This window comes from Phyllobates terribilis, unplaced genomic scaffold, assembly GCF_046119375.1.
Source record: "Phyllobates terribilis strain yellow unplaced genomic scaffold, ASM4611937v1 Scaffold_2__4_contigs__length_985480577, whole genome shotgun sequence".
Taxonomy (NCBI): domain Eukaryota; kingdom Metazoa; phylum Chordata; class Amphibia; order Anura; family Dendrobatidae; genus Phyllobates; species Phyllobates terribilis.
In genome coordinates, this window is record NW_027362762.1 from 114,299,239 (window position 1) to 114,324,565 (window position 25,327).

The 25,327-nt window shown below is 43.6% G+C and overlaps 1 protein-coding gene across 1 annotated transcript in view; it reads left to right on the top strand.

Annotated features, from left to right (window-relative positions):
- The window catches only part of PDS5B (PDS5 cohesin associated factor B), a 132,209-nt gene extending 107,339 nt beyond the window's left edge, over positions 1–24,870 (top strand). Inside the window, exons 26-34 of the mRNA XM_073662516.1 lie at positions 813–927; positions 12,137–12,269; positions 12,357–12,476; positions 18,388–18,450; positions 18,757–18,905; positions 20,555–21,109; positions 22,325–22,423; positions 23,314–23,452; positions 24,094–24,870. Coding sequence (XP_073518617.1) covers positions 813–927; positions 12,137–12,269; positions 12,357–12,476; positions 18,388–18,450; positions 18,757–18,905; positions 20,555–21,109; positions 22,325–22,423; positions 23,314–23,452; positions 24,094–24,123 — 1,403 coding nt within the window. The 3' untranslated portion in view covers positions 24,124–24,870. The remainder of the gene's footprint in view (positions 1–812; positions 928–12,136; positions 12,270–12,356; positions 12,477–18,387; positions 18,451–18,756; positions 18,906–20,554; positions 21,110–22,324; positions 22,424–23,313; positions 23,453–24,093) is intronic.
- The last annotated feature ends 457 nt before the right edge of the window (positions 24,871–25,327 follow it).

A 25,327-nucleotide genomic window follows, 5' to 3' on the forward strand; every position in this document is an offset into this window, starting at 1 on the left:
CTTACTTACTATACAATGTATGAGCTTGAGATCCTCTGCCATATTTTACTGCAGTAGTGTTTAGTTCAGCAGGCACATAAGCGATACGATTTTTTTCTTTCCCTAGTAACGTAAAATCTAAAAGTTTTTTTTTTTTTTTTTTTTTTTTATTCTTCATGTATAAGATGCCAAAAATAAAGGAAGTGTGTCAGCAGGATTTTGCCATGTAATCTAACAACATCATTATGCACGGGCACAGACCCTGAATCTAGAGATGTCACTTATTTCACTGGGTGCAGCAGTTGTGATATAGAATCTGCTGCAGATCTAGCAGAGCTCGGAATGCTGAGCTCTGTATAACCACGCCCACTCCACTGATTGGCAGCTTCCTGGGTACACTGCTAATCAGTGCTGGGGGCGGTGTTGGGCCAGGAGGCACGAGACAGCTTGTCCTAAGTGATAATCTCCTGCTGATAAAACACGGATGTTATTGAAACTGCAAAACACAATCCAGTAAGTGACACATCGCTGGAATCAGGGTGTCTGACCCTACATCATGCTGCTTTCAGATGAAATAGCAAAAACCTGCTGACTGATTCCCTTTAAAAATTGTATCTTACACACCATTTAGGCTGAAAATAAAGTTGAAAATGCTAGAGCTCATAAAGATAGATGACAATGTTTGTTCCTGATTTAATTTAAAGTAACAATGGGTGACTTGCAGGAAATACTGGGACTTGCTGCTAAATTTCCTGTTATATTGAACACATTATTTGAAGCTGTGCACAGTTTTATTAATATACTAAAAATAACATGGCAATTACATTCTCCAGAAAAGCTGCTGTCTCTCCTACCTGAATATGTTGTTCCATACACGATTCATCTTCTTGCTCATGATCCGGACTACGTGAAAATCCAAGATATAGAACAACTGAAAGATATTAAAGAGTAAGTCTTACTATAAATATTTGCATGGCAGCTATTATCTGTATCAATTGAATGCAAATTGAATGTTCCCTGATTGCAGCAAAAAAGGTAATTATGCTTTTGTGGTCTTCCAACCCCAAAACATAAATTGCCTTGACATTGTACGTAGTCCCATGTGGCCGTGCGGAGCGAAGCACGTTCATCATTCCAAAACTATCATTGACGCCCAGCCTGCGTAGAGGAGACAGAAGCCGGAGTGGGTACATTAGGAAGCAGTGGAAGACTGGCAGGGACAGAGATGGGAACAAGGGGAGTATGATTGTTTTTTTTTTTTTTTATCCCCTTCATGGCCCACACTAATCCAGCTTAAAAGGTGGTCTGCTGGCTTTCGTTTTGATGGATTTCTGGAATTGATTTCCTAAATATTCAAATTTGCTAGAATCTGATTTTTTTTGCAAATAATAAGCAAATTTGATTAGTTTAGAATAGTTTTGCTCATCCTTGATTTGAAATAAATGTATGTAGGAAAAAACACACATAAAAATCTGACTGCTAAAACATTTTAATATTTCAGTTTGTATAACTGCATGAGTGTTTTTTTCTTTATTTTATTAAAGAATAAAAAAAAGTGCTCATATAAGAGGTGCAAATGACATGTTAACTTTATTCTTGGGTCAATGCAATTGCAACTAACCAAATACAGTTTTTGCACCTGTGTGTTATTCACAGATTGGAAAGTTGAATCTGCATTTAAGGCTATATGCACTATCATTGGAAATGTGAATGCATATAAGAAAGCATATTCCTATGTCTCTGAAGCCCACTTAGCATGCGCTCACGTTTTATTTTAACCCCTTTCTGACGTGTGACCTAATAGTACGTCATGGTGGCCTGGGCCGATTGGACCAATGACGTATTATTAGGTCATATGGCGATCGCGCCGGGTGTCAGCTGATAGTCACATCTGACACCCGGTGCTGACACCCAGCACATTAAACCCCGCAATGCTGCGATCGAAGTCGATCGCAGCATTGCGGTGGCAAGGGGAGGTGATCGCAATACTCACCTCCTCTCCCGGCCTCCAGTGCTGTCTGCCGCGGCTTCCCGGATGTTGCCATGGCGACCCGATGTCGTCATGACAACATAGGGGTCACCAGACAGCAGGAAGATATTTCGGTCATGCGCAGTGCATGGCCAAAGTATCTTCTGCATCTGCAGCACTAACAGCCTGTATAGCACAGGGATGGTGCTGCATTCCTGTGCTATAGAGGCGATAAGAATAAAAAAAGTGAGAGTCCCATAGTGGGACACAGAATAAAAGTCCAAAAAGTGTTAAAAAATGAAAAAAAATAAAAGAAATTTGTAAAAATATTAAAAAGCTAAAAAAAAATAATCCACCAAAAATAAATATATTATGTGCCCATCAATAAATATTATGAAAAAAACAATAAAAGTACACACATTTGGTATTTCCGCGTCCGGAACGACCTGACCTATAAAACTGTCCTACTACACTGTGTTCCAAATTATTATGCAAATAATATTTTCTCAGATTAAAAAACAATGCTTTATCATCATACCGCCAAAAAAAATGGAATAACACGCGATCAAAAAGACGAATATAAATAAAAATGGTACCGCTGAAAACGTCATCTTGTCCCGCAAAAAACAAGCCGTGATACAGCTCCATCAGCCTAAAAATAAAAAAGATATAGCTCTCAGAATAAAGCGATGCAAAAAAATATTTTTTTCTATAAAATAGCTTTTATTGTGTGAAAGCGCCAAAACATAGAAAAACTATATAAATGTGGTACCGCTGTAAACTTACTGACCCGAAAAATAAAGCTACCTTATCAATTTTACCACACGCGGAACAGAATAAAAAAAACATAAAAACAATTCCGGAATTGCTGTTTTTTGTTTATACTGCCTCCTAAAAATCGGAATAGAAAGCGATAACAAAATATCACGTGCCTGAAAATGGCACTAATAAAAATGTCAACTCATCCCGCAAAAAACAAGCCGTCACATGACTGTCGGCCAAAATCTGGAAAAATTATAGCTCTCAAAATATGGTGATTCTAAAACTAGATTTTACAAAAAATGCATCTTTTAGTGTGTGACAGCTGTCAGTCATAAAAACCCAATATGAATCTGGCATCGCTGTAATCGCACCGACCCGAAGAATAAAGTCGTCTAATCACTTATACCGCACGAGGAATGGCGTAAACAATAAACTCTAGGTTTAGGGTTGGGGTTAGGGTAGGGTTGGGGTTAGGTTAGGGTTGGTATTTTTTTCAAAAGTAAAAAAAAAAAGACGATATGGCGACTAGTGTTGAGCGCTAGTGCTTACTACTTGAGTTTGCATCGGGTGCTCGGGTATGCACTGAGTATCGCGGGTGCTCGAGTCTCCGCCCCATATGCTTCGTGGCCAAAAAAAACCTCGCGGGGATTGCCTGCCATGCACGAGCGATCCCCGCATGTTTTTTTTTTGGGTGTCTAATAACCGTGAAACATGCGAGCGGATACTCGAGCTTGTCACTCAAGCACCCGTGATACATGGTGCATACCGGAGTACCCGATGCAAACTCAAGTAGCGAGCACTTGCGCTCAAGACTAATGACAACTTATTCAATATGATGACCTAATGTTATCAAATTCTGTGTCGTTCATCTGGGTTCAAAATGTTCACTATACCCCTTGATAAAATCCTTGAGGGGTGTAGTTCCCAAAATGGGGTCACTTGTGGGGCATTTCCAATATTTAGGCACATCAATGGCTCCCCAAACGCGACATGGTGTCCGCTCTCAATTCCAACCAATTTTGCATTCAAAAAGTCACACAGTGCTCCTTCCCTTCTGAACTCTGCCATGCGCCCAAACACTGTATTTTCCCCATATATGGGGTATTGGCGTTCAATTTCTCCCGAGTACAACAGTTTTTGGGGTCCATTTTCTCCCCTTACCCTTGTGAAAAAAAAAAAAAAATGGGACTACAACATAATTTTTGTGGAAAAAGTTTGATTTTTTTTTTATTTTCACGGCTCCATGTTATAAACTTCTGTAAAGCACTTGGGGGTTCAAGGTGCTCACCACACATCTAGATAAGTTCCCTGAGGGGTGTAGTTTCCAAAATGGTGTCACTTGTGGGGGGTTTCCACTGTTTAGGCACATCAGGGGCTCTCCAAACGCAACATGGCGTCCGCTAATTATTCAAGCAAATTTTACATTCAAAAAGTCAAATGGCGCTCCTTCCTTTCCGAACCCTGCCGTGCGCCCAAACAGTGGTTTTTCCCCACATATGGGGTATCTGCGTGCTCAGGGGAAATTGCACAACAAATTTTGGGGTCCATTTTTTCCTGTTACCCCTGCGAAAATAAAAAAAAATTGGGTCTAAAGTAACAATTTTGTGAAAAAAGTTAAATGTTCATTTTTTTCTTTCACATTCCAAAAATTCCTGTATTAACCCTTCAGGTGCTTCAAAGTTCTTGAATGTGGTTTTGAGCACCTTGAGGGGTGCAGTTTTTAGAATGGTATCACTTTTGGGTATTTTCTGTCATAAAGACCCCTCAAATTGACTTCAAATGTAATGTGGTCCCTAAAAAAATGGTTTGGTAAATTTTGTTGGAAAAATTAGAAATCTCTGGTCATCTTTCAACCCTTATATCTCCCTAATAAAAAAAAAAAAAAAAATTTGGTTCCAAAATTGTGCTGCTGTAAAGTAGACATGTGGGAAATGTTATTTATTAACTATTTTGTGTGACATATCTCTCTGATTTAAGGGCATAAAAATTCAAATTTTGAAAATTGCTAAATTTTCACCAAATTTTTGTTTTTTTCACAAATAAACGCAAGTGATATCGAAGAAATTTTACCACTATCATGAAGCACAATATGTCACGAAAAAACAGTCTCAGAATCAGGGGGATTCATTGAAGCGTTCCAGAGTAATTACTTCATAAAGTGACAGTGGTCAGAATTGTAAAAATTGGCCTGGTCATTAACGTGCAAACCACCCTCGGGGGTAAAGGGGTTAAGAATGTCACTACAAATTTCAATGCCATCTTTTCAGCCCAAGCCAAGTGTGGTTCTAGCAAGAAGGAGATGTATAAATCAATTTTGTTTAGTATATACATCTTTCATTACTTTCCAATCCACTTCTGTCTTCGGGTCAAAATTTTCATCTAAAACTATTTACTCTGTCGCCTCATTGGGGGACACAGGACCTTGGGTGTTATGCTGCTGTCCACTAGGAGGCGACACTATGCTTATCTGAAAAAGATTAAGTGTGGCTCCTCCTCTGCAGTATACACCCCCGGACGGCATCAGCCTACTCCAGTTTGGTCGCAAGGAGGCACACCTCAGACCTTCACTAGTCCCTCGCTTCAGCACGGGATTACAGATGAAGAAAAGAGGGTCTCTTAAGAGACCCCCGGCATGGCTCCTTCCTCTGCCCCCTACTATGGGGTGCACAGTTGAAGTTGAGATGGCGTAGCCACCATGCTGCTCCTTCTCCGGCCCCTCTGGTCATGCTCGAATTTGAGAACCCCCCTCCTTCCCCAATTCCCTCGGTCTTGGTCTGAAGTTGAGGCGAGGACCAAGCCCCCTGACAGGTGACAGCAGCACCCTCCCTAATCCCCCCCTGGGGGTTTTAGGTTCTCATCTGCAGCTCTCACCAGCCAGCACACTGCAGCCGAGGACCAGCAGCATTACAGGAGCCCCAGTCTGTCTGTGGGATCCTGTAGGAGCCGGGGGGAGTGCAGGCAGCCATGGCACACACAGGCACAGGCCTTCACAGGCTCTGTACCTGCGGCAGCTTTTCATCTTAAGCGCCCACTTATGTCCCCACCGCCATTCTGCTTTTCAATCCGGGGGGGTCCGGTTCTGATATGACCCCCCCCCCCCCCCTCTCCCCCGACTACCGCGCTGGCCTGGAGCCCTTTTGGTCATAGAAAATAAATTTATACCGCGGCTTCGGCCTAGCCGAAGCCGCCGCCCATTCCCCCCCCCCCCGCTCCCCCCCGGATGACTATTTTGACTCACTGCGGTGTCAGACAGGGGGTGGATCTAGGCTGCAGGGCGCGCATTTCCATAGCAACTGCCGCCCTTGCAGCGTTCCGCCCCCCTTCTCCTTCATCTCTGCAAGCAGGAGAAGAGCTACGGCGGCCATCATAAGCTGCAGGACGCATACAGGCCAGCCAAGTCTCCGGGGAGGCACAGGACCAGGCTCTTTCAGCGCTGTTCACAGGGGCACATTGGTGGGGTAAGTTCACAGTCTGAGTTACCTCAGCTGTGAATTTTATTACTCTGCATCCTCCTCTGCACAGTTAGCCCTCTTGCATAGCTACTCCTGGTGCACTATGCCGGGCTCAACATCTAAGAAAACCAGGCAGGACTGCTTTTACGCTTTCTATACAGCCTGCAGTAATGCTCTTCCCAGCGGCAGCACATATCCACATTGCAAGGATTGTACTCAGACTACTGTGCCAGAGTCCCAAGTAGCCCTTACCAACCCTTCAGTGTCTAATGCTACCCCGGAATGGGTCACTCAAATGTCACAATCTATGACACAGTCTATAGATAACATGACCTCCAAATTTCTTCAGGCTCTGCAAAGCCATACCTCGACTATGAATGCTACCCAACAAAGGGAAAGCCTGACTCAGTCACATACTGACCCAGGCACATCCATGTCAAGGTCAGGACGCAAGCGCACCCATAGGTCACGCTCATCTGCGTCATCCCATAGCACACGGTCATCCCTGTCTAGGGAGAGATACCGTAGTCACAGGTCATCTACACAGTCCTCTACCAGGGACAGACATTATATTTCTCCGCACCAATCTCCGTCCAGAGAAATCCCCCATTCTGTGTCACCTAGGACACACCTTAGTGATACACAGGAGTCAGAAGGCGTCTGCGATTCTGACTCAGACAAGAAAACTAATGGATCCCTAACTCCAATCCCACCTAGCAATGCAGCGCTAGTTGAGTACATAATCTCGTCCATGCATCGGGTGCTGGACATCCCGGATTCGATCACGGACGCACCACAAAATAAGATTTCACTTGAAGGAGCTCTGAAACAACCTAAGGTTTTCTTGGATCATCCAGAATTTAAATCTATCCTCACAAAACAATTCTCACAGCCTCACAGGAAGCTTAACAATCGCAAGTTTCTGGAGGCCCGTTACCCCTTTCCAAAGGAAACCACCAAAGAATGGACAGACCCACCAGCAGTGGACCCCCCAGTCTCCAGGCTGGCAGCACAGACACTTCTTTCACTGCCAGATAGCTCAACCCTTAGGGATGCAGCAGACAGGCAGGTAGAAAGTATGGCTCGCTCAGTTTGCGAAACCACAGGGGCCTCCCTAGTCCCCGCGTTCGCTTCAGTCTGGGCAGCCAAGGCCATACTGGCTTGGGCAAAAAATCTACAAACTGGCCTCCAAGCTTCTGCCCCTGAACTGTCGGACCAAGCAGTTTTAGATAGCAGTTGTGGCAGATTACATGCTTCATGCAGCTCTGGATTCTGCAAAGGGTGCAGCGGGCGCAATATCACACGCCATCACAATTCGGCGTATCCTTTTGCTGCGTGAATGGAAAGCAGACGCAGCCTCAAAGAAGTCCCTCAATCACCTTCCATACCTCAGCGGTCGACTTATCGGTGAAAGCTTGGACACGATGATATCCAATGCCACAGGGGATAAGAGTACCTCTGTTCCCCAACTGAAACCCAGGCTCAATTATAGCAAGCGTAACCAAGCTTGCTTCCGATCCTTTCGGAACTCTTCCGGCTGGTCCTTTTCACGGCCACCACAAAATAACAGCCGCTTCACACGCAGGGAAGACTCGAGGCTGACACAAAAGTCGGACAAATCCTGGCAGTCAAAGGCAGGCCACTCAAAATCAAAAGGAGGAAAATCTAAGAATTTCTCCTCATCATGACTCACGGACTCAGGAAGACACTCCACATGTAGGAGGCCGACTTTTACTCTTTCATCAAGTCTGGCTACCTATTACAGAAGACAAGTGGGTCAGGGAACTAGTATCTTCAGGATACAAAATAGAGTTCACCACCAAACAGACTCCTTATATCTGTTCCCCCAAAATTGCCAGTAAAAGCTCGCGCCTTCCACCAAGCGGTCTCATCGCTTCTTCAAGCACGAGTCATAATACCTGTTCCCGCAGCCGAGCGCTTCCAGGGGTTCTACTCCAATCTTTTCGTAGTCCCCAAGAAAGGAGGAGGGGTACGCCCCATACTAGACCTAAAACAACTCAACAAATATGTACGAGTACGTCACTTCCGTATGGAGTCCCTCCGGTCAATCATTGCATCCATGGAAAAAGGAGAATATCTCGCCTCCATAGACATACAAGATGCATACCTGCATATACCGATTGCACCTGCCCATCAGAGATTTCTCAGGTTTGCAATCGACCAGGACCACTACCAGTTCGTGGCTCTCCCGTTCGGACTCGCCACAGCTCCCAGAGTGTTTACCAAAGTCATGGCAGCCACCATGCACGTCCTACACTCCAGAGGCATAGTAGTCTTTCCATACCTGGACGATCTTCTTGTCAAGGCTTCTACCTTCAAGGACTGCGAGCTCCGTGTCTCAATCACAATCAACACCCTGAGTCGCCTGGGTTGGTTAGTCAACCTACAAAAGTCATCACCAACCCCAAACCAGTCTCTGACATTCCTGGGAATGCTATTCAATACCTCCAAGGGCCTAGTGCTTCTCCCCAAAGACAAGGCACTGCCTCTCCGTCTAGGAGTTCGCACACTTCTCAGCAAAACCCCTCGATCTCTCCGGTTTGCAATGAGAGTCCTTGGCAGGATGGTGGCGACAATAGAAGCGGTTCCATTTGCCCAGCTTCACCTCAGACCTCTCCAACTAGACATTCTCAAGTCATGGGACAGGAACCCTTCTTCTCTCGACAGGAAGTTCCAGCTGACTTCGTCAACCAGGAAGTCCCTTCACTGGTGGCTCAACCGGACCTCTCTAACAAAAGGAAAATCTTTTTTCCCAGGTCAATGGAAGGTCCTGACCACCGACGCAAGCCTAACGGGTTGGGGTGCAGTACACCTACACCACAGAGCACAGGGCAAGTGGTCCCCAGCGGAAGTAACCTTGCCCATCAACATCCTTGAGATTCATGCCATCCTCCTGGCGTTGAGAGCCTTCCATCACTTACTGGCAGCCTCTCACATCAGAGTACAATCGGACAATGCCACAGCCGTGGCATATGTCAATCACCAAGGGGGAACCCGCAGTGCCAGAGCGATGCGAGAGGTGACACGCATCCTTCACTGGGCGTAGAAAACGAGCTCCATTATCTCTGCGGTCCACATTCCGGGTGTAGACAACTGGGAAGCAGACTTTCTCAGCCGACAAGGAATAGACTCGGGAGAGTGGGCTCTCCATCCCGAAATCTTCCAACAGATCTGCCATCGTTGGGGCACTCCGGACGTGGACCTAATGGCGTCTCACCTCAATGCCAAAGTCTCCAACTTCATGGCCAGAACACGTGACCCGAGAGCGCTAGCGGCGGACTCCCTGGTTCAGGACTGGACCCAGTTCCAGCTCCTGTACATTTTTCCACCTCTCCCCCTGATTTCCAGTGTGGTGAGAAAGATCAAACAGGAGGGAGTTCCAACCATCCTAATCGCACCGGACTGGCCCAGGCGTTCATGGTACTCCGACATCGTACGACTCACAGCAGACGTTCCCTAGCGTCTTCCCGACCGCCCGGATCTTCTGTCACAAGGCCCGTTCTACCACCAGAACTTAGAGGCCCTCAATTTGACGGCGTGGCCATTGAGACCTGGGTTCTAACCCAGGCTGGTTTTTCGCCAGACGTCATTAAAACCATGATCAGAGCACGAAAACCAACCTCTGCCAAGATTTACTACCGTACCTGGAAAACTTTCTTTACCTGGTGCGAATCTCGTAACCAGACCCCACTCCCTTATTCCCTACCCAGGGTACTCGGTTTTCTCCAATCGGGTCGGGAAGCCAGACTATCCCTGGCCTCCCTTAAGAGCCAGGTGTCAGTTCTCTCAGTGCTTTTTCAAAAGTGCATTGCTCATAAACCACAAGTAAGAACATTTCTCCAGGGGGTTTCCCGATTGGTTCCCCCCTACAGATGACCTCTAGAAGCATGGGACCTCAACCTGGTGCTGACAGCATTACAGGAAGCACCCTTTGAACCCCTTAGGGAAGTCCCACTCCGTCTTCTATCCCAGAAAGTGGTTTTCCTTTTCTCGTGGCAATCACCTCGCTACGCAGGGTGTCTGAACTCACGGCACTCTCCTGCAGACAGCCCTTCCTGATTTTTTTTTCCAGGACAAGGTAGTTCTCCGTACGGTTCCATCCTTCCTTCCGAAGGTTGTATCCAGCTTTCATCTCAATGAAGAAATTTCACTACCATCCCTCTGTCCGGTTCCGGTTCATAGAGTGAAAAAGGCTTTGCATTCGCTTGACCTTGTCAGGGCACTGCGTATCTATGTGTCTAGGACTGTTCCCTTCCGGAAGTCTGATTCTCTTTTCCTTCTTCTGGAAGGCGGCCGCAAGGGTCTACCAGCTTCCAAAGCTACCCTTGCCAGGTGGATCAAATCCACCATACAAGAGGCCTACCGCCTCAAAAATTCGCCTATTCCAGCAGGTATTACGGCACATTCTACACGTGCGGTAGGGGCCTCCTGGGCCCTTCGGCACCAGGCTTCGGCACAACAAGTGTGTAAGGCAGCCACCTGGACCAGCCTACACACGTTTACAAAACACTACAACGTTCATACCCAGTCCTCAGCAGATGCGAGCCTGGGCAGACGTGTTCTGCAGGCGGCGGTGCCCCTATTGTAGGGACCCGTCTACACAATATTCGTCCATTGCTTCCCACCCAGGGACTGCTTTGGGACGTCCCAAGGTCCTGTGTCCCCCAATGAGGCGACAGAGTAAAGGAGATTTTTGTGTACTCACCGTAAAATCTCTTTCTCTTAGCCTCTAATTGGGGGACACAGCACCCACCCTTTGCCCTTTCCGGGCTGTTAAGTTGAGTTCTCATATTGGTTTTCCTTTGAGTTCTTACATAGTTGCCTTCTTTTAGGCATGGTTATGTTATCTATGTTACGTTCCTCCTACTGCTTTTGCACAAAACTGGAGTAGGCTGATGCCGTCTGGGGGTGTATACTGCAGAGGAGGAGCCACGCTTAATCTTTTTCAGATAAGCATAGTGTCACCTCCTAGTGGACAGCAGCATAACACCCAAGGTCCTGTGTCCCCCAATTAGAGGCTAAGAGAAAGAGATTTTACAGTGAGTACACAAAAATCTCCTTTTCAGTGTGAAACCACCACTTTTGGATTCTCCTAAAGAAAACCTGTCAACATGATTTTGTAATGTAAACACATGGCTGTTATGCAGATAAAATTGATGGTGAAGAAATTCGCTTTGTTGTTCTTTAATCACCAAAGGTGTCAATTTAAACTGTGTTAAAGCGTCATTACAGCTATGTCTTTATATTACAAAATCATGCTGACAGGTTCTCTTTAAGGTTTTCCATGCAGTGTTTTTATTCCTATCAAAACTAGGGATGACTTATGGTACCTCCGCAGACTCTTCTGTAAGTCATTTGGGTCTTTCAGTTGTAGGGGTTCACGCTCTATGGTAGGCCTTAGGTAGCGTTCACACAGGCAATGCAGTTTTGGTCCATACACGTGCAGCTTTTATTGCTTTCCACAGCACCAAAAACAAACTCATAAACCTAAATCCTTAGCATTATCCAGGAGCGAACTGCACATAATAGACTCTGGCTACTCATACATGGCTCAGCTAGCCACGGCTCAGTCAAACAAAACATCTAGTGTCCACAGCAAACACTAATACTTGCAGTTTGGTGCACAAGGCCTGTGCAGTCTCTTCCCAGAGAAGGATTCTGACCTATATCTCTCTTTTGAGCTCCAAGACACATCCACTCTGCTCCGCTTCCCCCAGCTAACTAAGGTGAACAGCTAGCCTAGATATATGCAGGCTAGCCAGATGATCTAATCGGAACCCGTAGAGCTAGGATTTTGCAACAGTGTTTGGTATTTCTGAAATTCTCAAATATGTAGTCTGTACAGATGTTTTTGTTCAAGTTTTTTTTTTGTTTGTTTGTTTTTGTCTTTTTGGTTACTCACTGACTTTTTTTGTTCCCTAATGCATCCAGTATCTCTCACATTTCTTAACAGGTGTCTTTGGTTCATCCTGGAGATCTTAATGTCAAAAAATGAGAACAACAGCCATGCTTTTATAAGGAAAATGGTGGAAAACATAAAACAGACAAAAGATGCTCAAGCTCCAGATGACCCCAAAATGAATGAGGTACAGAGAAATTTAATACAATTTTGATAATGAATATGAAGTGACATAACTGATGGCAAGTCTTTTTTTTTTTTTATTTTCTTGCAGAAACTATATACGGTTTGTGACGTGGCAATGAACATAATTATTTCTAAGAGTACAACTTATAGTTTAGAATCCCCTAAAGATCCAGTATTACCAGCTCGTTATTTTACTCAGCCAGACAAGGTATGTTCGGAGAAACTCAGATCCTTATTAAATGTGAATACATTTTTTTCTGCACATCAATTGTACAGTAGTGTTCAAAATAATAGCAGTCCAATATGACTAACCAGATTAATCACTGTTTTTGGGATACATTATATCACCACATGTCAAACAATTTACCAGTTGGTGCAATAGATTCTAAGAAAACCAACAGACTCAGCATTCGTGATCTGCATGTTTTTGAGTCTGTGGATTTGAATAATTAATTGACAGGGGGTGTGTTCAAAATAATAGCAGTGTGGAGTTCAATTAGTGAGGTCAATCATACTGTGAAGAAACCGGTGTGAATCAGGTGGTCCTTATTTAAGGGTGCAGCCAGCACATGTTGTAGATGCATTTCTCCTTGAAAGCCTGTGAAATATGGGTCATTTGAGATTGTCCTGAAGAACAGCGTACTTTGATTAAAAAGTTGATTGGAGAAGGTAAAACTTATAAAGACGTGCAGACAATTAAAGGTGGTTCAGCTAAAATGATCTCCAGTGCTTTAAAACTGAAAGCAAAACCAGAGAGACGTGGAAGAAGATGGAAGACTACCATTCGAATGGATCGAAGAATAGCCAGAATGGCAAAGACTCAGCCAATGATCAGCTTGAGCATAATCAAAGACAGTCTCAAGTTACCTGTGAGTACTGTGACAGTTAGAAGACGCCTGTGTGAAGCTAATCTCTTAGTAAGAAGTCCACGCAAAGTACCACTGTTAAAAAAAAAATATATAAATAAAAAGAGACATGTACTGAAGCGGATACAATTTGCCAAATAACATATCAACTGGCCTAAAGAGAAATGGAGAAACATTTTGTGGTGTAATGAAAGTAAAATTGTTCTTTTTGAGTCCAAGGGCCACACAGTTTGTCAGACGACCCCCAAACTCTGCATTCAAGCCACAGTACACTCAGAAGACACTAAAGCATGGTGGTGCAAGCATCATGATATGGGCAAGTTTTTCTTACTATGGTGCAGGACCTATTTACTGCATACCAGGGATCATGGACCAGTTTGCATTTATTAACATACTTGGAAGAGGTCATGCTGCCTTATGCCAAAGAGGATATGCCCTTGAAATGGGTGTTTCAACAAGACAACGACCCTAAACACACCAGTAAAAGAGCAAAATCTTGGTTCCAGTCCAACAAAACTGAGGTTATGGAGTGGCCAGCCCAGTCCCTGGACCTTAATCCCATAGAACACTTGTGGGGTGACATAAAAAATGCAGTTTCTGAGGCAAAGCCAACAAATGCCAAAAAATTGTGGGATGTAGTCAAAGCACCCTGGGCTGGAATAACAGTTGACAGGTGCCAGAAGTTGGTTGACTCTATGTAACATAGATGTGAAGCAGTTCTAAAAAACTGTGGGTATATAACTAAATAGTTTCTTGTGAGTTTGTAAAGAGAAATGCAGACACTATCTTTTAGAACAGCCCAATGTTCATGTTTTGTTATTTTCTGTAAAGTAGTTAAAAATTATAAACATTTCTCTTCATGTTTTGAATTCGAAAACAGTGCAATGTTCCCAATGCTGGAAATAAAAACTAGTAGAAAGATTTTATTCTTAACTCATGTTTTTGAACACACTGCTACTATTTTGAATACTACTGTACATACACCGATGTGTTCCCCAACACATCTAGTGTGTTCAATGCACCCAGTGTGTGCCAGCAGAGTTCTTTTAGCTTTCACTTGGCCACTACGCATTAGCATTTATTTGCCTTTCTCTCATTCTTGTCATTGTTGGGACACATTGTTGGACTTCATTGATGCAATGTATCCAGGATACTGCTCGATCAATAAGGTTTAAGTGCTAGCCATGGATAAAATCTTTGCAATCTGTGTGTCCTTATGTCGAGATCTTGTCGTCTTGGTAGAGTTCTTCATAGAGCTGCTCTTAGATAAAGGTGAAGGATCCTTTTTTGGGTCATCAAGCCCTTTAATAACTTCATCAACTACACATGGAAAAGTCTCTCCACGGGTCGCAGAATATCATTTTCATATATTCCCTGACCTCCTTTTACTGACTGACCCATCCAGGCCTTTTTATTTTGTCCCTGGTGTTTCACTCTGTTCTCCCTCAAGGAATGATTTTGTTTCTTCTCTTCCACAGGAGACTGGCTGTGGGTGTTTTCAAACCATTCTATCCTTCTCCTGGCCTTAGTTCTTGGCTTTTTTCATCTGACCAGGCCATTTTCAAACTGCTGCCCACCTGGTTGGATTGTCAGCAATACCACAGGGAGAATTAGAGATACATTCTTATACAACAGTTTATTTCATTTGTTTCCATTCCTGGTCTTCACATCAGGGTAATCCAGTCCGCTAATCTATGGATCTTGAGATTTCCCTTCCTGTCCAACTGCTGCTGAACATGAGCGAACTAAATACTTCACCACAGTTCTGACTAGGAACTCCTAACTGGCGCACAAAGGGGCCATTCTTCAAAGCCCTCTTCTCCATGACTGGTCACCCTCCTCCCATGGAGGGTGGCCACCTTCTACTCTTCCAGGACGCGTGGCTATCCATAGTCGATGATGCCTGTGTCCGAGAGACCGTGGCCTCCGGCTACAAGATAGTTCTCCCGCCCCTGCATCCCAGACAGGCGTTTTTTCATGTCCCTCCCACCAAGGCTACCAGCACAGGTCCCAGACTTTATTCAAACCATTTACTCTCCTCTGGGCAGGAGTCATCGTGCCGGTTCCCTCTCAAGAACGCTTTTCAGGTTTTTATTCCAACCTTTTTGTGGTTCCAAAGAAGGACGGTTCACTCTGTCCGATTCTGGACCTCAAGCAACTAAACCGACGGGTCCGTTTCCGTCACTTCAAAAAGAAATCCCTTCACTCGTTTATCGCCTCTACGGAACCTGAGGAGTTCCTTTGCTTAGTGGACGACATTCAGGATGCCTACCTTCGCATTCCAATTTTTGTCCCACATCAGAAATTTCTCCAATTCAGGGAAAACACTACCGGTTCACAGCCCTTCCCTTCGAATTGGCCTCTTCCTCAGGGTGTTTACAAAGGTGTTGGCAACCGTCATGGCCATTCTTTGATCCAAGGAGATAGTGATTTTCCCGTTATGTGGACGATCTCTTGATCAAGGGTCCAGTCTTCGGTACTGCTGCCAAAGCCTTCAAATCACCCTGGACACTCAAGCCCGTCTCGACTGGATAGTCAACACTGCAAAATCTGTCCTGATTCAGACTCAACGTCTAGTATTCCTAAGCATATTGTTCGATACTGCTCGTGCCAGAGTCCTCCTTCCAGAGGAGAAGATCTCAGCACTCCATCTGGAGATTCGTTCCCTGAGGCGTTTATCCCCCATACTCTTCGACTCTGCAGGAGCATGCTAGGGAAGATGATTGTCGCCATGGAAGCAGTACCCTTTGCCCAAACATGTACCCACCCCCTTCAGCTAACCCTCCTGTCTGCTTGGGACAAGAGGATCTCTTCCCTGGACCATCCCATTCTTCTGCCTCACCGTGTGAGACAGTCGTTGGTGTGGTGGATTCATCTCCCCCCTCCATTCGATTCAGGAGATCATTCCTTCCTCTTCACTGGCAGGTTGTCACGACCGATGCCAATCTCCTCAGATGGGGCGCAGACTTTCTTCATCACACAGTCCAAGGTCGCTGGAATTCTCGAAGTCTCCCTTCCCATCGATCTTTTAGAAATCAGGGCCGTTTACCTCTCTTATCCATTGGCAGGTTCTTCTAGCAGGATATCCAGTTCGCCACAGCCTTGGCATACATAAAACACCGGGGCGGAACACGCAGCAAATCCTTTGACGGAGGTCTCACTGATTCTTGTTTGGGCCGAGCGACACGTGCCAGCAATATTGGCAGTGCACATTCCGGGGGTGGACAATTGGACCGCTGACTTCCTAAGATGTCAGGGACTCTCCTCAGGTGAGTGTTCGCTCAACCCCAATATGGGGCATCCTCGACGTCGATCTAATGGCTCCTCGGATGAATAACAAGGTGCCTCGCTTCATAGCCAGGTCTCGCGACCCCCCTAGGCGGTCGGTTACAACACTCTGGTCATTCAATGGTCTCATTTTCAGCTTCTTTACCTCTTTCCTCCTCTCCCGCTGATCCCGTGAGTCGTCAAGAAGATCAAGGCAGAGGTAGTCCCAGTAATCCTGGTGTCTCCAGACTGGCCCGGATGGGCGTGGTATGCAGCGTTAGTCAATCTGCTCGCAGACGTACCCTGGAAACTCCCAGACCGTACAGACCTACTCTCTCAGGGTCCCCTTTTCCACCAGAATTCTCGATCTCTGAATTTAGTGGCATGGCCGTTAAGGTCGCGGTTCTGAGGGAATCAGGTTTTTCATTCCAGGTCATACAGACCATGATGAGCGCAAGAAAGCCTGCGTCCTCATGCATTTATCATTATTTTCGATGGTGTGGAGGCAACCGTTCTGCTCCCATGTCTCTGCCATCCTTCTTTGCTTTTCTCCAGTCGATTCTCGACTTTGTGCTTTCTCTTTAGTACTCTCAAGGGTCAGATCTCTGCGCTCTCAATTCTTTTTCAACAGAATTTGACCTTCCTCCAGGGAGTTGACGCCCCTTATTGTCCTCTTGCTGACCCCTGGGACCTTAATTTGGTCTTAAGCGTTCTTCAGCAATCTCCCTTTAAACCCATCCAAGACATCACGTCGTCCTTACTTCCCTAGAAGGTTGCCCTTTTGGTAGCCATCAAGTCCATCAGAAGAGTTTGAGCTGGCAGCTCTCTCTCTCCTCGCCCTCCTTTTCTTGTTTTCCATCAGGACAAGGTGGTCCTCAGACCAGTTCCTTCCTTCCTAAGGTAGTCTCCTCATTTCACATCAAAAAGGACATTGTTCTGCCTTCTTTCTGCCCATCTCCGGTTCATCCCCTTGAAAGATCCCTTCACAAGCTGGACCTGGTCAGAGCTCTAAGTGTCTACCTATCAAGTACCGCTTCCTTTAGACGTCCTGACTCCTTTTATGTCATCCCTGGGTTTTGTCGCAAGGGCCTCTCTGCTTCAAAATCTACCATCGCCCTCTTGATTTGCTCTGCTATCCTGGAGGCATATCACGTTAAAGACAGACCACCCCCTCCAGTAGTAAGGGCTCACTCCACTCGGGCATTGGGGGCTTCCTGGGCTGTTCGCCATCAGGCCTCTGCAACCCAGATTTGCAAAGCTGCTATCTGGTCATCTCTTCACACTTATGCGAGGTTCTACGGAGTACTTACATACGCCTCGGCGGATGCTGGCCTGGGTAGTAATGTTCTGGGGACGCCTGCCGTCCGACCTGATGTGTCCAAGTTGTTCTGTTCTCCCCCTTGGGACTGCTTTAGGACGTCTTATTGTTTACTGTGTACCCCAATGAAGCGATAAAGAAAGAGAGGGATTTTTGGTACTCACTGTAAAATCTCTCTCTTGGAGACTTCATTGTGTGAAACTGCACTCCCTCCCTGGTTTATGCCTATGTTTGGCCTATGTGCCTCTGTTGGGCCTGTATATAGTTGTGGTGTTTGTTGCTTCTCCTACTGCTTGTTCACTAACTTATGAGCTTTGTGCCAGTCGGTGGGTGAATACTACTGAGGGAGGAAGAGTTAATTATTATTTTTTTGCCTATTGTCAACCTTCTAGCGAAAGCAGCATACATCCATGGTTACCTGTGTCCCCCAATAAAGGTTCCAAGAAAGATTTTTTTATGGGTATTAGAAATCCCTCTCTTGTCCTCAGTCTCTCTTTTGGGTCTGCATTCAATCTTTTGGCCTTTGACTGGTGAATGAGGCCCATGAAAACATTAACATGTATGCTGGGAGCTTTGTGCTGTCATGCATGTGAACTTGGCATAATTTGATTTATTATAATGTATCTCTGTGCAGAAATCTTATCATGTATCTTTTGGTTCTTCCACAGAATTTCAGCAACACCAAAAATTATCTTCCTGCCGATATGAAGGCATTTTTCACTCCTGGAAAGGTGAGATTAATAATTGTGTAATCATTGCGTTGCTACATTGACTACAATAATTCCAGTTGGTTCCAATGTGACTGACCTTTGTGCTGTTGTCTGATGCTCCTTACATTGGGTAAGGGTGTATTATACTGTAGCATTTTGTCTCGTATGGCTACCTGTTTATATGTGCGGATGTATTGATGACTTAAGTTCTAATCATTGATAGAAAAATTGTGTGGTTTATTGTAGAATATATGATATTGTGTTTCATGTGAATTTTGTGTTTTGATTTTAATGAATTGTTTTATATTGCATTTTTTATGTTTTCAGCCGAAGTCCACAAACGTTCTTGGTGCAGTAAACAAGCCGCTGTCCACAGCTGGGAAGCAAACGCAGTCCAAGTCATCTAGAATGGAGACTGTCAGCAATGCAAGCAGTGGTGGCTCTAATCCAAGCTCTCCTGGCAGGATTAAAGGGAGGTATGAAACAATATCATCCCTACCATGTGCTCACATTTTCCCTGACTGATAGCGAGAATGTCTCTGTAAATATCTGCCCCTTCACCAGTCCTCACTCCAAGGCATCAACAAAACTTTTGTAGTACTGTAGTAACATGGCAGCCATGACTTGCATATTACTGGCCACAGTAGTCCTTTATGGTGGATTCAATTTAATTAAAGCGTGAATATCATTAAAATCGTGGATATATAGATTTTTGTATCCGTAATTTGAAATTGAGAAAAGCTGACTTTGATATACAAAAAAGCCCCAATTCTTCCTTTGCATTTTTTTTTGACAAATAATTTTTATTGAAATACTCAAAATACAAATTTTCCATCTTTCAAATAACACAAATGAAATAGTAATTCCATAGTATAAAACATGAACAAAATATCTCAACTTCAACTCTCTAACCCACCCTAAACCCAAATCCCAACTTTCCAGAAAGAATCCTTTGCATTTTTAATTGACTTTTTTCTTTTATTATTGCCTCGTGGCATTCAGTGCCCTTTTTTTGTGTTCAAATGGCTCTTGCAGGATTTATGGATTTTATACAAAGTTAAAGATGCCCTTTTGCAGCTTTTTTGAACAATAATTTGCAGAATCCTATAGAAAGTTGCACTTTTTAGTATTTAACTGTGCAAAAATAAAAGTTACTGATTTTCTACTCCTACATGTTGCTGGAGTTCTCCTCTTACCCTAAAATATGAACATTTTGATTATTAGTAGCAAATGATGAATTGAGCTAAAACATCTGGATAACCCAGTTCACATTGTCAAGAAAAATAAAAACCGAACCAAGTAAAGTTAACTTTAAAAAGGTGCAAATTAAAAAATCAGTAAGGTGCAAACCTAAGTCCCTATTATAACTTTTTACATTAGAAAAATATTCTAAGACCATGATGTTTGGCTCCAAAGTTTCAGTCTTTAAACACAAAACTTTATGCTGCCAGAGATTCCAGGACAGTGTTCAATACTTTCGACGTACTAAAATAATGTCTGCATAATATGCAAAAACATCATATTCTCCTGCTATATTCAATGTTTTCTAAAATTCAACATCTAATGATGCCACTTAGCATTTGACAGCTTTACTTGTGCATTAAAGCGCAACGTTTTTGCCATAAACATGAATTTACGTGCATTTTTGCAAAAGTCTTATCCCTGCAGAGCTTTAGATGCAGAATACCTCTTGCATAAAAGTTCAGGATTTTCAGATATGCCATATGTTTTTATGCATACAGTTCTGTGCAGAAGTTTTAGGCAGGTATAGAAAAAATGCTGCAAAGTAAGGATGTAGAAGTGTTTTAATAGTTTTACTTTTATCAATTAGGCCAATGAGCAGGAGTTCACCAACTGGTGTGACTAGGGGCAGGGGAATTAAAATGTGCGACTGCTCATATTCTCATAAAGTATGTGACAATCAGAAAGCTGTACACACTCTCTCTGTGCCCTCTGATTATTCAGAAAATTTAGGCTTATTGGATCAAAAGTTAATCAAAAGACTGGGGTCAGTGGAAGTCTGTGCGGGAAGAGGCAGCAGCAGTAGACTATCCCTGACTATCATTTGACAGATTAAATTCTGCATGACATGTTATTGTAATCTTTATTTTTATTTTATGAAAAGACTTGACAGCACAGAACTGGACCAGAGTGAAAATGAAGACTATTCAATGATGTCGTCTCCATTGTCCGTGAAGAAAGGTGATAAGAGAGACGACTCGGACATAGATAAGCCGAGAGGACGGAAAAAGCAATCTCTCCTAGATCAAGATGACAGTTTAAGCATGGATGATCTCTCCAAATCTGTTCAGGAATCAAAACCCAGAGGTGGCCAGAGAGGTAGAAAGAGAGCAGCAGCTGCTTCTGAGTCAGACGACCAACAGTGGCCAGATAAAAGGTTAAAGGAAGACCTCCTAGAGTTTGAAGATGAACAGAATAGCCCACCTAAAAAAGCAAGACGTGGAAGACCACCTAAATCTGCTAAGGGAGTGCCTGCTAATAAAGAAGAGCCAGCACCAAAGACTCCCAGAAGAGGTAGAAAAAAAGCCGTCCCGATAGAAAGCACCCAAGAGGATGAGGAGGAAGCACTTCATATCAGTGAAGAGCAAGATTCTGAATATGTAGAACAGAAGAGAAAAGGCCGAGGTGCAGCAAAGGGACCTCAAAAAGCTGCACAGAAGTAAGTGGAAATGTTTTGGAATTCTGGTTAATTGTGTTTAGGTCTTAACTTTGTGCAGTCTCTTCGCAATGAATTTATCTTGATTTCACCACCTGTCCCTATTGTACTAAGTTCAGATGTGACAGAAATCCAGAGCAAAGTCCATTACAAAACCTCTAAATGTGGGATTAGAAAGCGCCATCCACGTATAGCAGGAGCTTTCAGTAAGCATGTAGTGATTGTCTATTCCACATCATGCTCATTCTGTTGCAGAAATAATAATCTTAATATCTATTAATATACAAAGAAGACATCCATGGTGACTGCACAGCCAAATCACTGTGTAACACATGGATATTTAGCTGTGAAATCGCAGTGGATTTATTGAGATATGCAGCGGTGAAAAATATACCACGTGTAGCCTTAGGCGATATTCAGACAGTGTTTTTGAGGCACTGAAAAAACGTTGAGTTCAGGAAATGTGTGTTTTTGCCCCCTCACCCCACCACCCTCTCAAGTGTGTTTTAAAGTAACTTGGATTTTTATTTTCTTAATCTAAAGAAGCACTCCCATTAAACTTTTTATTTTCTAAACCTATGTAGTGTAATGGAAGTGGCTTTTGCAATGCAAGTCAATAGAGCAGTGGTTCTCAACTCCAGTCCTCAAGACCCACCAACAGATCATGTTTTCAGGATTTCCTTAGTATTGCACAGGTAATAATTCCATCACCTGTGCAATGCTAAGGAAATCCTGAAAACATGATCTGTTGGTGGGTCTTGAGGACTGGAGTTGAGAACCACTGCAATAGAGCATCAGAACGAGTCTCCATAGTCCTACATTGTAAAAGAGACTTCCGACTCAGACTGGAGCGTCACTAGAGATTGGTGAATATGGCTATTGGTGAGCATAGTCATGCATCACATTACTCTCTACACACATTTACACAGGTTTAGCAAAAGCAAAGCAAAAAGTGCCTGGGAGTGCGTCTTCAAGTGGGTTCCCTCCTCCCCTCTACTATCCCTTCCCGTGATGTAGTGTTGTTGTCTGTTTTCTGTTTTTTTTTGGTGGGGGGGGGAATTGATCTGTCAAGTTTGGATTGGATTTAAGGTGAAATTCTCTTCAAAGAAGTGGAATGCACTTTGTTTTTTTTCCACTGAGTGTTTTTCAAAAACTGAAGAGGGAAGATGAAAGCACTCGCAAAAGTAGATCACAATAATATAATCAACTTTCTTTTAGAGCTGACCAGTCAGAGTCCACTTTGAAGTTACCGCAAAGTACACCGCCGAAAAGACGAGGCAGGCCACCCAAAAATCCCCAAGCACAGGCAAAGAAAAGGTAATTTATTCTAACTATCCCCCCTCCATAATTTAAATGCATGTATTTGGTGATAAAAAGAATTTTTGCTATAGGGCATCATTAAAAAATTTTCACTGTTTGCCTTCTACAGTGTGTTGCACTGTCTTATTGCTGGCTGCAAAATAAGTTACCTGAGAATCCATCAGTGAGCTCATTCTGACACCACATCAAAGTGGAATGTGCAGGGAACAAAGAGCTTGTTAAGGCAAAACTGTACAAAAAATGTTAATGAAACCTAGTTGCCAAAATAATTTAAAGGCCCAAATACATGCATTTAAGTGAAAAGAAAATTGTCACCATAGATGGACAACTCCATTTCAACTGTAAAATGTTGCCATGTGAGGTCGACCATTTCCTTTAGGGTTTGTTTAAAAAGGTCTAAAATTCGATGCTTTGTTTTTCTTATATAAAGCTAATCTAAGTATAGATGGTTTTAATACAAGCAGAAGCAATGCCTTCCAGCACCTCTGTGGATCCAGAGCAGGCTGCTCCAGAGGTTCATACCGGCACCAAAAGTGTCGTCTGCTCCATTCGGAAGTTAACAGGGCAGCTGCTGCATTCGGGTGACAAGAAGATCCCGTCGTCGAAGGGTTCTATGATGACGCACTCTTCTAGTCATCTGATTTCTGGAGTGGCTTGCGCTGGATCCACAGGAGCGCCGGGAACGGAGTGTGCCTCAATTTTATTGTTTTAAAATGGTCCAAGCCTAGAAAAAAGTATCATCCAACCTCTCTAAATGATACAATTTGTATAGGAGCTTATAACATATGATTTATACATAAGTGTTCTGGAAGTTCTCTCGAATTCTTGTGCTTGTTTGACATGATAACGAATCCTAACCTTTCATTTTTACATGCCAACTGTTTTAGTAATGTAGGTCGGCCGCGAAAAGTCGTAAGTAAAGAGCCCGATTTGGATGAAGAAATGGATGTATCTCACAATAGCCCAGCTTTTAGTGAGGCATCCCAGGAAGAGGAGACCGATGAGGAAGAAGTTACACCTTCACCTGTAAGTTCACCAGTCTGAGCGTATTGGCATTTCATAAAGGGGTCCATCCACGGGTGCCCACAGGTCAGACCCCAACTGATCATAAAGTGATGGCATATACGGGGAGAATCCCTTTTAGAAATCACATAATTTCACTCACTCTAATTATGTGTTTCTTTTTCCCTGCAAAATTGGTGAATTGGTCACATAGTAACTTTTGCATCCATGATATAATTGTACATACATATTATTGAATACGGTAAGGCTCAGTCTACAACTGCATCTTATAGTCGCCATTGTATCTGCATCAATCAATGTAACTGTCTGTGATTACATTGAGGGCTCTCGGCAAATTACTGTGTCTTTTTATGTGCGAGGTAAGTTGCACATTGGAGAAAGCCGCACAGCTTAGTGGATCTAACAGGCCCCAATGCCTGTCATGTTAAATATAATCGTTTTAAAAGTGTTCATTTTCCAGGTGAAACTTTTTTTTGTTGTTTTTGGGAATCGATATTTGAAGGCTGTCATTTATCTTCTGTGGATTTACTTATATTCCACTTGCAGTGGTACAGCATCACCGTACAATACTTTTGGTTTTCCATCAACTATAATTATTGAGCTGTGTGCATGTTACAGATGATTAAAGTTTAATATCTTCATAGGTACGGCGTCGATCTGCTAAAAAACGATGAAGGAACAGACACGGCTGTCCTGGAAGAGATGTAGATGATGTAATAGGACTGGGGCTGTTCATGTACACAGTGGGGCCATGCACTGACAACGAGAATGGATTTCATACCCCTGCAACTCCAGCCACAATTGTTTATCATTCGCTGTGGATATTTTGTGTGGTTTGTACCGTGTGCTGGACATGTAGACCCTAAATCTGTACATAGCTCCTTTTTTTAATGCTTCATAAAGTGCTTGTATAGCTTTTATTTTGCAGCTTTAACTGACAAAAAAAAATTGTTGGTCATCTGAATTTTCAATATGACGGATGAAAATGAAGCAATATTTGCTATTGTGTGTGTAGTAATTTCTTTGGCCTTTTTACTGTGAAAGAAATAATTTTGGAAAGTGTCATATTTTGTTCTAGACATGGTTTTGTTGTAAGTCAAAGGGTCTTTCAACTTTCAATTATTTAATGCTCTGTGAACTCCTGGCCACATTTTTGGTATTTCATGGTGCTCCCTTCGATGTTTTAATTTTTTTTTTTCTTTTTTGGGGTTTTCTTTTAAATTCAGAAACCTGATGTTCATTAGGGTGACACAACCTGACCTGGTTAGATTGCCGTCATTTTTCACCTCAGTATTGTTGCCAGACCTGGCTGGCTGTATTGTGGCATTGCAAAACTGTATGAAAAAAACAATTTAAAACTATTATAATTTTTAAAGTGTTTGTGCTATGAAAATAATGTATTAAAGACGCTACCTATTTTATCCCGTCTTTAGTTTGTTTTAATTTGCATTTTCATTTAATACGTTATTGGGCTCCTAGAATTTTACCTCTGTTTAGGTAGAGGTACACTTAGCTTGACATTGTAAGGCTGCTCTGAAGTGTTAGATGAGGGAAGTAAGTGACTCCAATAGTAAAAGGCTTAGTCCCACGTTCGGTCTTGAGGAGTTCACCGCTTCCTATGACTGACAGTTCGGACCAGAGGCATGCCTGCACTGTAAGATGTTTTTGCCTCTGCAGCATCGGAATAGCATATGCGCACTTATGCTGGCCGGACCCAGCGATCTGGCCAGCTCCAGGGCAGTGCATGCTCCTAGGAGACTGGCCGCCACTGGTAGACTGTAGCACTGCCTGCTAACATAGACAACTGGCAATAAACTGTAGAAAAAAAAATTCCTCCATTCAATTACAAAGTTGCTTACTTTTACAATCACTTTACAG